Genomic DNA, 13,132 nt, shown 5'->3' with positions numbered 1-13,132 from the left:
AACATTTTAAAGAATTTGTTCATTAATTCTGAAACCTTTAGTCCTAAAAATGTGAGCTATATTTTAATAAACAACAGGATAATTTATTCAACTTCAAATGTAATTTTTTATTTGAGGAATATAAAATTTTAATGGTTAGGTAGGGAAGTAGTCTTTGATTTTCAGCAATTTAAATTTTACTAATTAGAATACAATTTTGAATTTCTTAATAAAAAAGTTTCAAATATTGATATTATATGAGTATAGGCCCTGCTCATAGTTCTAACATTTATTTAGTAATGTTTATTTAACACCTGCTCTGTGAAAGGCAATAGCCAAGGCTTTGAGATATGATGATAATACAAACAAGACCTCATACAAAATGTAGAGCAAGAGAAGTATGAACAAATAAACAAGCAATTATACTGCATTGCCAAAATTATCCCATAACTGAAGTACAAAGTTTATTTTATATTAAAATGAAATTTTTTTCCAATGCTTTATTTTATAAGCTAACTTCTTTTAAATTAACTCAACAGAAGTATATTGTGATCTGTAGAAAAGCAATTAGTAAAACGAACTGTAAAAAGACTCAGAATTAGGCTTATACATATTCTTACTGCATTCTGTGTACTTATAATCAAGAAGCAATTGCATTCTATGGAAGAGAATCAGAATATATTCGATTAAAATTGTAGCTTTAAGAAGAGTGTACATTTTCATTAAAACATAATTCAGTTGGGTTGCACAAGTAGGTGAAGAAAGCATGCATTTTTATGAATTGTGCTAACATTTTAAATATGAAAATTGTAGACATGAGAAGAAATTTTTGTCACAGGTCATTGACAGCATTTATCATAAACCTGAATTACTATTTATAATCAACTACAAGTAGCATCACATCTATTTGTAAGTTGCAAAATTGCTCTAGTACCCTATCTGTGGCCTCTGAAATTTGGAAAGAAAAAACATCTTTCTTTTTCCTCTTTCCAGCCTATCAGTTGCAAAGCTGTCCTGATCCACGCCCGTTTCGAAATGGTTTTGTAATTGGTAATGATTTTACTGTGGGTCAAACCATTTCATTTGAATGTTTCCCAGGATACACATTAATTGGAAATTCAGCTCTCACGTGCCTTCATGGTGTCAGTCGTAACTGGAATCATCCACTTCCAAGGTGTGAAGGTATGCTTCTAACTTGAAACTATCTTTTAGGTGATATCATCTGTTTTTAATATTGTTTTGGCACTTTTCACTTTTCTTCCTCTTCCAATAGCATGCTAAATATATAGTCTCTCAGCTGAAGATATTTTTTAAACCCCTAAGTCTCTATAATGAATAACAATTTTATCATTATTGGCAGGAGTCCTAACCTTTCCTACTGGGAGTGAAAAAAATAGTTGATTCACACTTCAGAGTTTTTCTTATGTGTGTGGGGAAGGGAGGGGGGTGCATGTGGGTTTGTATGCATTTAAGTCATTCTTATATAAACCACTAACCCAGATACTGCTACTGAATTCCTTTCCTCTAGAAAAACCTTTGAAATAAAAGGCTTCGAACCTCTTGTAAGGCCTTATACTATGCACATAGTAAGAGGCAAATGAAAGTTAAAATCTTTGCATTGATATAAATATTTAAATAATAGAGAAGACAATGTAATTGAAAATAGAGAAGACAATGTAATTTACTAATCTAGTGATCATTAATAATTATTTAGCATAACTCATGTGGAAATATAAAGTTGACTGTATTTTGTGCACTGTTGCCAACTTCATTATATATACTTCAACTGAAGTAAAAACAAAGCATAAATGTGTTTCATAATGCTTAAGATACTTGAAATGTTTGCCTTTTTCTCCATAGTCAGTTTATTGTTATTTTTAAATATTATTTTGTTTTGTTATGTTTTCCATAGCTCTTTGTGGTGGGAATATAACTGCAATGAATGGCACTATTTATTCTCCTGGGTATCCTGATGAATATCCAAACTTTCAAGATTGTTTTTGGCTTGTAAGAGTACCCCCTGGAAATGGCATCTACATCAATTTTACTGTCCTTCAAACAGAACCAATATATGATTTCATTACTGTATGGTAAGTCAGGACTATTGCTATTGATTTATTCAACTATGTATACAGTAAAACAAGGTTGAAATAAAAATATATCACAATACTCTGTTACAAATTGTCATCTGATATTTGAATTGAGGTGAGTAACTGAGACTGACAGTATGTGTCTTGTAGAATTTCACACACAAGAGAGATAGATTTTGGCTTATTTGCCCCACGAACTAGGTAAACATTGTGGAATAAAGACTTCATAGGTGAAAACAAGATTTAAAGATATTATTAAATTAATGTGCTAAAACAGGGAGTTAACAGACTAAGTTTATGATATGGAAGTTCTCTATTAACAAAAGTCAGTGGAATTTAAGAAATTATAATTATTTAATATAACTAGTAGATTCCTGTCATAAAAATTAATTGTATTACAGTCTTGTCAATTGAAACATCTTTATTTAAAAATATATTAAGGTTGGGTGCAGTGGCTCACATCTGCAATCCCAGCACTTTGGGAGGCCACAGCGGGAGCATCACTTCATCGCAAGAGTTCAATACCAGCCTGGGCAATGTAGTGAGACCCTGTCTCTAGAAAAAATAAAAAATTAGCCAGACATGGTGGCATGCGCCTGTGGTCCTAGCTGTTCAGGAGGCTAAGTGAGAGGATCCCTTGAGCCTGGGGGTTCAAGGGTGCAGTGAGCTGTGATCATCCTACTGCACTCCAGCATAGGCCATGGAGTGAGACCCTGTCTCTGAACAAATAAATAAATAAATAAATAAATACAAATATATTAAAGAAAGTGTCTGAATTAATAATTAACAACTGATAATTTGTTCATCTGAGTTCTAAGAGTTGTAACTGTTACAGTCTGTGATTCTCAAGACTATTGCTGAAGAAAATAAAAGGGGGCAAACCTCAAGCATTTAAAAGCACTAAAGTTTTGCTAAAAAAACAAAGACAATGTATTAATTATAACTAATATGAGTGCATTCCATTTAGTTCAAAAATGTAATCTGTTTTTATACTTTACATTTAAAAATATGTGGTCACCTACATAGATTATTTTTAATATATATTATTTGCACTCATTGGTTAGCTTCCTGCATCTTTATTATTGATATGTTAGAATATAAATATATGCAATACCTTTATTAAACTTGGTTCAAAACTACTTCCAAAATCAATCTCGATCTCTCCTCCTTTCCCAATCCTTGTCTCATAGGGATGGACCAGACCAAAATTCACCTCAGATCGGTCAGTTTAGTGGCAATACCGCTTTGGAATCAGTCTACAGTACTTCAAATCAGATTCTAATCAAATTCCACAGTGATTTCACAACAAGTGGCTTTTTTGTGCTCAGTTATCACGGTTGGTATTATCTGAGAGTTCCTGTTTCATTTGGTACTGTTTAATTTGTCCTGGAAAAAATTGAATGTAATATACATTTAACCAATGATTGAAAAGGTATTAAATTTGGAAATTGTATAATCACAGTAACTTTAGCATTTCAAACACATTTCCTTGCAAAAGATGACCTCTTCTAAGTATTCAGGGACATTAAAATGTGAGCAAATGGATATAGGAGATAAATCAGTCAGTAATTACCCAGTGGAAAATAATCATTTTTGCATGAAAACCAATAAAAGAGAACCAGCTGTTCATACTTTATTGCATGTAATTTTGAGACATCAATAGATTTTTTTTTCCTATACAAAATGTTTAATCTATTCAACCTGCTGTGAACCTTTCTAAAATTAGCATTCAGTATCTTTATGCTTTGGATCACATTACCCATTCATTTATACTCTTGTTTCAAAACTATGTCTATTCTAGAATCTTACAGTTTTAAGTGACTATTCCAGATCATTAAGTTCATAGCTTTTACTGCTGTGGAATAATTTATGTATAGTCTCAATTTTATTTCATTGTATAGGGTCCTTTGTTCTGGGCTCTGTATTCATAAGCTTAACTTTTTGAAAAGACATTCAGAAGGTGTCACAGAGGTGTTTCTCTTCTTTATTTTTTTTAAATCCTTAATCAATTGTGTTCCATTATTAATAAGAAAATGGTTATTTATCTATAATGGTACATCCTTTTATCTGCTATGACCATAGTCTCATTAAAACACATTCTGCCTCATATAACTTAGACTAATTCCATGGGCATTTCACAAGAGCAATAATCTACTAAATTAAGTTTGCAAAAATTATATGAAAATGTGAGGATGGACAGGTGCTTTACCCATTACATAATGTATGACTTAGCGTTTCACCTTTTTAATATAAAGTAGCTAAATATTTAATACTTAAAGCTTGTATTCCATGAAAAATATAGTAAATCAACTGTGATTGTGTTCAAAGACTTTTAAAGCACATTGTGTCTAGTCAGAAGTTGATCATAAAATGTTTGAGTTGCTTAATTTGAGCACTTATCAGTCGATTAGATGGTATCTAATTAGTTTCTCTGTAGTGATCCACTGCCATCCAGACTGATATGCAATCCAACATAACCAGTTGAAAAGTCAGGGGTTCAGTCTATGGCCATACCACCCTGAAAGTGCTGATCTCATCTGGAAAGTTGGGTATTCAGTCAGACAACTTTTATTTGGGGTGTTTTTTTAAAAAATTTTTTTTTGCCTTTCCTACTGAGTTGATCATTAATGCTGGCAGTTTGTAGATATAGCCTACAGCTGAAACAATGGAATTATTACTTTGATAGATAATCACAACTCAGGAGCTAATACATTATCATTAAGATAAAAAAATGAATTAGTTGCCAAACTATATTATGTACTTTTTATCTCCACAAGGATTTCTACTTAAATTTTTTTTATCTTTTTATGTACTGCTTGCAATCATAAAGAAAGGACTATTCATTGAAGAACTATAAATATCCTCAAGATAATCCTACAGGAAGTATAAAATTTTTGTACAATTTAGGAGACATTTCAAGGGGAAAATATTATCAAAGGAAAGGATGTCAGTGTTGTGTGTTTGTGTGTGTGTGTGTGTGTATGAGACAGAATGTGCACATTCATATAAAAATATGTGGATAATAGGAATCTACACATAAACACAAAATCTTAATGTGGATTTAAACATACACATATATGAATATATAAACATATATCCTCATTTCAAAATGTTTCACTTGACTTTTGCAAGTGGGTTTTGAGACATGTGTGATAGAAATGGAATTGCTTAAGAATAAAGCAGGTCAAGGTCAGGTGCAGTGGCTCATGCCTATAATCCCAGCACTTTGGGAGACCAAGGCAGGAGGATTACCTGAGGTCAGGAGTTCAAGACCAGCCTGATCCACATAGTGAAACCATGTCTCTACTAAAAATACAAAATTAGCCAGGCATGGTGGCTCATCCCTGTAATCCCAGCTACTCAGGTGGTTGAGGCAGGAGAATCTCTTGAACCTGGGAGGCGGAGGTTGCAGTGAGCCAAGATGGTGCCATTGCACTCCAGCCTGGACAACAAGAGTGAAACTCTATCTCAAAATAAATAAATAAACAAACAAACAACAGATCAAATATTCATTTAGCCCTTTATTTTCTATTTGACCTTGGACAAGTTACACTTTGACCTCTACTTTCCTCAGCTATAAAACAATATTATAGAATTGCTGAGAGGATTAAATGTCATATTATATATGTATAATTTACTCTAGTTACTGGCATATATTAGGTTGAACCAATTAAACTTCTGGTCAAAAAGTCCTACGGGCAATTTTATATAGCTCAGCTGTAGAAATATTGTAATTGTTACTATTATCAGCTTTACATTGAGGAGACATTTTGAGAATTGGAGATAATTGATAATATACAGTTAGCATAATGCCTGGCAGAGCAGATTTTCAGTAAATATCTGTTTCCATACCATATCTTATCTTACATTTTAGATTTTTCAAATAGGACATTCATTCATTAGATTTTATAATAAGGTGCAAAAAAAATGCCAGAGCCTAATGAAGGCTAATGTTTGAATCAACAGCTATGGAGATTCCACCCAAATTTTAAAATAAACTTGAAGTTTGGGAGCATAGCCAGAGTTCTTGTTAAAAATTGACTGATACTTTCAATTTGTCTAGCCTTAATAGGATAATTTTTCCAAAGCACTGCTTTCATCCTTACCTGCCTTTTCAAGAATGCATGAGGCCTACAGTAAATCTAATTTAAAGCTACCCTATAATCCAGTTCACTGATTCTTACTCTCCAGTCCCTACACAACTTCAGTCAGGTTGGTTTTCTCACTGCCTTCTGAACTTCCATTCTTAAATCACATCTTTGTCTCCATCATAACTACTCTTGGTTTCTTAACTCATCTTCAGTTATTTAAGTCTTTTTATGTTAAGTCTCATATCCACCACCACTTAGTAATTTGAACTCATGATGATCACTGCCATCACCTCTGTGATTACACTTACTCTTCTTACCAAACTTTTGAAAACTTAATTACAATATGGTGTATTATTTTATAAACTTTATGAGTTTATTAAGTGAGTGATTTTTGAGGGTACACATTTCTTGTTCTTATCCTTTTTATATTTTTTTAATTGACTGATTGTATTTTAGTATTACAGTGGGAAGTGTGTGTTTAGACTCTTTAAAAAGTTGTCTGTATTTATTTGAGCTGTGTTAGTAACAACTTTTAAAATTATCATTTTAGAATTACTAAATGTGTAATTCTAAATCACATCCTCCTTAACAAAAACAAGAAGATATGCCTGTTAATACTAATTTGAGCTATAGGCTCAATGTCAAAATGAAGTCTCATAATAGTAAAAAAATGGTCAAATTATTTGGAATTTTTGATAAATAAATAGTATATAATTCATTATAAGCTTAACACTTATTTTAAGTTGGTTGAGTATACCTAATCTTTGAGTGATTTACTCACCCACCCAGTTTTTTTTATATCTTCTTAGACTTGATAGTCACTTCTGATATCCCTTGCTTAATAATTCAGAAGTGATTTTCTCAAGAATTGTTTATTTATTTTATAAAGTTGACAGTTCAATATTTTTGTGTATTTTCTTAAGGTCACATTGATCATTTAAGTTTTATTTATTAATATATTTTTAATGTACTTGAAAAGAGAAGAAAAAAATGTGTGTTTTTCTCTCTAACCTAACTTCCTTTATGAGATCCAGGCAGCCATCTGTCTTTTATAAAACATCACCTTCATAAAGTCTTTTATGATCAAAAATAACATTCATAAAAAAGCTTTGCAAAATGAAAGCTCTCTGCAATGAAAAAATAGGACAGGCGTAAATGCTGAGGCACTTTATCTCAGATATCATATATTTTTCTTATTTGAGGAAATGTTTTTGTCTCTCTTTGAGTTGCTATAATTATGGTTTCCTAAAGTAAGAACTACATTTTTTTCATATCTGCTGTAGAGTCAAGATGAGGTAGGTTTATAATTAATAATAATATTCAGTCCTAATTAATGACCCCCTAAAAGATAAATTATCCAAAATAAATTTAACTGAGTGTTCTTTTTGCAGTGACTTTGTATAACCATCACTATATTAGTGGTAACAACCATTTATTGAAAATTTAATATGCTGAGCACTGTGCTAGGTGCTTTCTATGTATTATTGCTAATTTTCATAATAACCCTATGAGGTAAGTATTATTATCTTCATTTTAATAATGAACAAATTGAGTGAAAAACCAGATAACCTACATAAAACCAGAGAACTAATAAGGAGAAAGCCTAGTTGGAATTCAAAATAGGTCTGCCTGACTTCAAAGAATTATCCATTTTTGAAAAATCAAAACAACAATAACAACAGCTAAAATCCATTGTATTCTTATTAAGTGCCAGGCAATGTTCTAAGCTGGTATTATCGTATGAATAGATTATATTTAATGGTATATAAACCCAATTGTTCTTTAAACATTTAGTCAAAGTGATTTTCAGTTTTAGCAATATGATGGGTCATCTCATTTTCTCAATATGCCTCCTGATTATAACTTGGAGCTTTAAGCTTCTTATTGCTTCATTTCCCAAAGATCTACAAAGTAGTAACAGTACATTGATAGATTTATCACAGCTCAGTGTATTCTTTATAGTTTCTAAAATGTGCTGTGTTCACTGGGCCAAGAGAAAGTAAAAGTTTTGTTGAGGTCTGGCTTGTGTCACTGAAAATAACCAGGCAACTAGAGTATAGCCACAATATGTATTGCTAATTTAATACAGAAGTTATGTTATGGTGTTTAAGCCAATTATCCAGGATACTCGATTTTTCTAATATCAATGTATTAGGGAAATTCACTTTCTATGTGGAAGATTTTCTTAGCATAATGGGATTTCATAATTATGTTATTCATTATTTTCTGTTATTAGCACATTTTCTATTGAAGAATGAGTTGATTACATAATGATTCATTATTTTTAAGAAATGTATTTAAAAGGCCTGTAATGTGTTTCAGGTCATCTTTTATGGTTATGCTACTTTTACAATAAATGCTGTATTTGGAAACAAGTATATTTAACTTCACAAAGTCTCATCCTAAAAGAGACTGCTGCAGATGTAAGGACATGCTTTATATAAAGCATAAATCACAATTGCCTTTAACGGTGTGACCCCTTTGCCTCACATAACCTGAAGACTTGACCTCCTTTTGTATTGTAATAACTAGAGCACAGAACCCATAAAGGGTTTTATTATTTGATATCCAGAGAGCATGGGGGGTATGGACATCATGGAATAATGTGTGTGTGTGTGCATTTGTGTGTGTGTGTGCATGTGTGTATAAAATGAAGCGATGGAGCTAAAAACCAAACTGCTAGAACTGTTAGGAGGAAAGGAAAATATCACTTACTATTAGTTAAATGACTTAAATGACTACTTAATTATAACTCAAATGACTAAAAGTCATGTCAAAATTACTATCTTTTGACACTTCACTGTATGTATATGCCCAGTTGATAAAGTATGGTATTTATTTTCTTAAATATCTTACTTTCTATTGCCTCCAGCCAAAGATTTTCAGGAACACAATTTCTGTTAAACAAAGTTAGATTTATTAACGTGTGATAATGAGTGAGACAGCATATGATGAGGGACTCTGTGATCGCAGCAAAAGTGTGTCAGGAGAGTCTTGATATAGGAATTTGACTGTATGAGATGGTTTGGGGAGGAAACAATTTTCTTCTGGATTGGGTGCTGTCAGAAAATTAGAGCAGTTTTATGATTGGATATCTTAAAGTTTTTTTTCTAGAAGGTGGAGGGAATGGAATATACCTATATACTTAGTGTGGAAATACTATTCACTAAGATTGGCTGAGGTGGAAGACTCTGTCATTTTGATGATTTGAACAGTGTTCTTTTTTTCTGATTATAACTATGGAAAGGTCTTATTTCTGTCTTATTTCAACAAGGTCAAAGAATTTTCTTGCCTGCTGTTAGTTTTTAGGGAAATTGTTTATGTTTAACAGGAGACAATGGCCTATCAATTAGAGCCAGGTCTATATGCCAGGGAACTCAACAATGTAGAGAAGAGGCCTTTGGCACATTGTTTTTCAGATTTCAACGCGCTCAGCACTAAGACAGGATACCTTAAATTAGCTGTCTGCATGTGAAGAAGACAATTCATGCAACAGATATTGAAATGTTCTTAAAATAATCCAGGAGATATCCGAATAGTTTTGTTTCACAATAGTTTCTGTTATTTCTTTTCTAGGAAAATAATAAGAGTGACTTCTTGTTGACTGTATTAGTCCATTCTCACACTGCTATAGAGAACTGCCCAAGACTTGGTAATTTATAAAGGAAAGAAGTTTAATTGACGCACAGTTCCACATGGCTGGGGAGGCCTCAGGAAACTTACAGTCATGGCGGAAGGGGAAGCAGGCACGTTTTAAATGTTGGCAGGGGAGACAGAGAGTGTGTAAAGGAGCAACTGTCAAACACCGTCAGATTTCATGAGAACTCACTCTCATGAGAACAATATGGGGGAAACCACCACCATGATCCAATCCCCACCCACTAGGTCCCTCCCTCAACACATGGGGCTTATGGGGATTACAATTTGAGATAAGATTTGGGTGGGGACACAGAACCAAACCATATCATTGATTCATTTTCATTCTTCATGATAGAAACTTTCTGTCTCTCATCTCTAAATCCAAATAAGCATTTGCTCCTGATTTCTAATATTCTCCCTTATAGAGTCAGAGAAATAGACTGAATATAAAATATTAGTGGTGTAAAAGGGATATTGTAAAGTAATTTAAACCCTGCTGGAACACACTTCTATGTTCATGTCAACCCACTAGCAGATTTTCTGCAAAATGGAAAACAAATTTATTGTTTTCTTCTCTTCATTAAAATTAAGATAGCATTAATTTCAATACACTTAGCTCTGCTTTCAAGTGAAATAGCTTAAGCTTGTTTCAGATAACTTTAAAAATAACACTGCCAAAACTGCATAACAGAACATAAAATTGTCAACGTTTGTTATCCCCAAAATCTTCCCCAAATCATGGATTATCGTACTTGAACTAATCTGGATGAGCACTGAAGTACACTGGGGCTTATATAGAGCTTAGAGTTTATAAGGGAAGATGCAACATTATTTCTGTCTCTGTGAGGAATACTGTGTCCTTACTTGGCAGAAAGGTTATGTGCTTGTCCTTTTTTTGGTTTGGAGAAGGAATGGCAATTTGCCAGTGTTCTGTTTTGTCTTTTTTGAAGAAGTATTTAATAGCACATTGAATAGAAGTAGATACATGCAGCATTCTTTTCTGGAATTGGGTTGGATGTTTCATTGCAAAGAAAATGAAAAATTAAAAATAACAAAATAATGTTGCCAGAATCAAATCTTAAACCAATTTCAAAAAACGTATTTGTTGGACGGGGAACCAGATATCTATGCACATTTGAACAAAAACAGGGAACTATTTAAATAATAGCCATCCTCAGAAGATACAGACATGTGGAATATGATGCTCTCATGTAGTTGTTAGTAGTTGTTAGATAGTAAATGGTGTTTAAAAGTTGGTGGGGCATGTCAGATAAAATGATTCTTCTAAAGAGAACACATACTTAGTTCCAATATGTGTTTTTAAAGTGTGAATACCTATTTTGTGCAGCTTTTCTGTTAATGGTCATGGCTGCAAACTGTTTCTAAATGGAACAATCCATGAAAAGCATGGACTAAAATATACGCACATACGATTTAAAATTTAGATGACATAATTTATATGACTTAATCATTTCATTTCCACCAGTAACTGAAGGTGTGACCTTGTCCACCTCATTTCACTTCTTTAGGTCATCTTCCTACCACCCTTTAAGGAGTCTAGGAGAAATGATTTCTAAGATTATTTCCAGTTTGTCTATGATTCTAACCTATACAATATTGGATCTATTTGTACCCGACCTATTTACTTTCTTCCTGAGTAACCAAAGCATATATTTTATAGAGAATGAGGTATTATCTTAATTTGATTTATTAACTAGTATTTCTTAAGTGATTTCCAGAGCACTGTGCTAACAGTTTTGAAACCACAGGCACATATATTATATAGGATGATGAAATGTGTTGCTAAACTCATGAATACTACGACATATGTACATGTACTACGACATAATGTACATCAATGTAAAACAAGGATATCTTATTTATTTTATTTTATTTTATTTTATTTTTGAGACAGAGTCTCACTCTGTCGCTCAGGCTGGAGTGCAGTGGCACAATCTCAACTGACTGCAACCTCTGCCTCTCAGGTTCAAGTGATTCTTCTGCCTCAGCTTCCCAAGTAGTTGGGATTACAGGTGTGCACCACCACACCTGGCTAATTTTTGTTTTTTTGGTAGAGACAGCGTTTCACCTGTCCCTGCAGGTGGCTATGCTGGTCTCAAACTCCTGACCTCAAGTGATCTGCTCTCCTCAGCATCCCACAGTGCTGGGATTACAGGCGTGAGCTACTGTGCCTGGCCAATAATATCCAATTTAAATCAGAATAGAAACAAACAAGTGGTTAGATACGTTCTGGGAAGTCACATGGGTATTTTGAATGACCCATTCTGAGGAAGGTCACGTCAGATTGAAGTTATATGTGAATCGGGTACAAACATCATCACAGCAGAAATGCTGATGCCAATATTTGTCAAACAGGGGATGTACCCTCCCTCTTAACTGGTAATAAGCTCAGGCCTTATTCTAAGCACTTTATAATATTTTAACTCAATCTTGGCTTTATGTCTATTCTACAGATGAGATAACTGAAGCAGATTCTTAGCAGTTTGCCTAAGGTGATGGAACTAGCAAACAGCAGACCGAGATTTGAACCATTGGTCTGGTTCTAGAGTAAATACTTGATCGGCCTGCTTTGTCCACAAATGTAGTTATCAATACAAATTGGATTATGTATATTTTTTATGATGTTGATCGGTTTGATAGAAACACCTTCAGAAAGAGAAGCAGAGCTGCACAACGTTTAATTCCCCTTTGTTGCCTTCAATTACAAAATATCTGATGCATCACATCTCACAGTCATTACACCCTTTTCTTTGATCAGGAAAGATGAGATGTCTCAATTTTATTCATAATTCTGTAAATAATTGCCAAATCTAAATGTTCTTTAGAAATAAGAAGTGAAAGTTTAGAAAAGCAGAAAGTATTACTATTTATATTATTTATTTGTGAATATCAAATATCTTGAAGAAATAGAATCCCAATTTGATATCATAGTGGTTTATTCTTGTTAAAAGATAAGCTTAAAATGCTTAAAATGTGCTAGACAGTATTCCAAGTGCTTTGCATGTGTAAACCCATTTGACTCTCATAACTGCCCTTTGGGATGGCATAAAATTATTACTATTTTATAAATGAGGAAAGCAAGGTGGAAGGATAAATAACTTTCCCAAGTTTTCCCAATTTTTAAGTGTTCAAAACAGGATTTGAACCCAAAGAGCCAAAGAGTCCAGACCATGTCCATACTCAATACCATAAGAATGTGTTATATATTATACATATATACTCATTCATATATATATTTATACATTATTATATATATGTATATACACTAATTCAGCATTCTTTCTTTCATTTCTCTAGCATTCAGTCATTTAG

The 13,132-nt window shown here is 32.9% G+C and overlaps 1 protein-coding gene across 1 annotated transcript in view; it reads left to right on the top strand.

Moving 5' to 3' along the window:
• Positions 1-13,132, top strand: part of CSMD3 (CUB and Sushi multiple domains 3) — a 1,271,497-nt gene that overhangs the window by 1,156,794 nt on the left and 101,571 nt on the right. The window contains exons 42-44 of the mRNA XM_026454566.1: positions 973-1,161; positions 1,892-2,069; positions 3,260-3,405. Coding sequence (XP_026310351.1) covers positions 973-1,161; positions 1,892-2,069; positions 3,260-3,405 — 513 coding nt within the window. The remainder of the gene's footprint in view (positions 1-972; positions 1,162-1,891; positions 2,070-3,259; positions 3,406-13,132) is intronic.

The sequence above is a fragment of the Piliocolobus tephrosceles genome, chromosome 7, assembly GCF_002776525.5.
Source record: "Piliocolobus tephrosceles isolate RC106 chromosome 7, ASM277652v3, whole genome shotgun sequence".
NCBI lineage: Eukaryota > Metazoa > Chordata > Mammalia > Primates > Cercopithecidae > Piliocolobus > Piliocolobus tephrosceles.
Note: the sequence above shows the minus strand (reverse complement) of the source record. Positions and strands in the feature narration are given on the sequence as shown.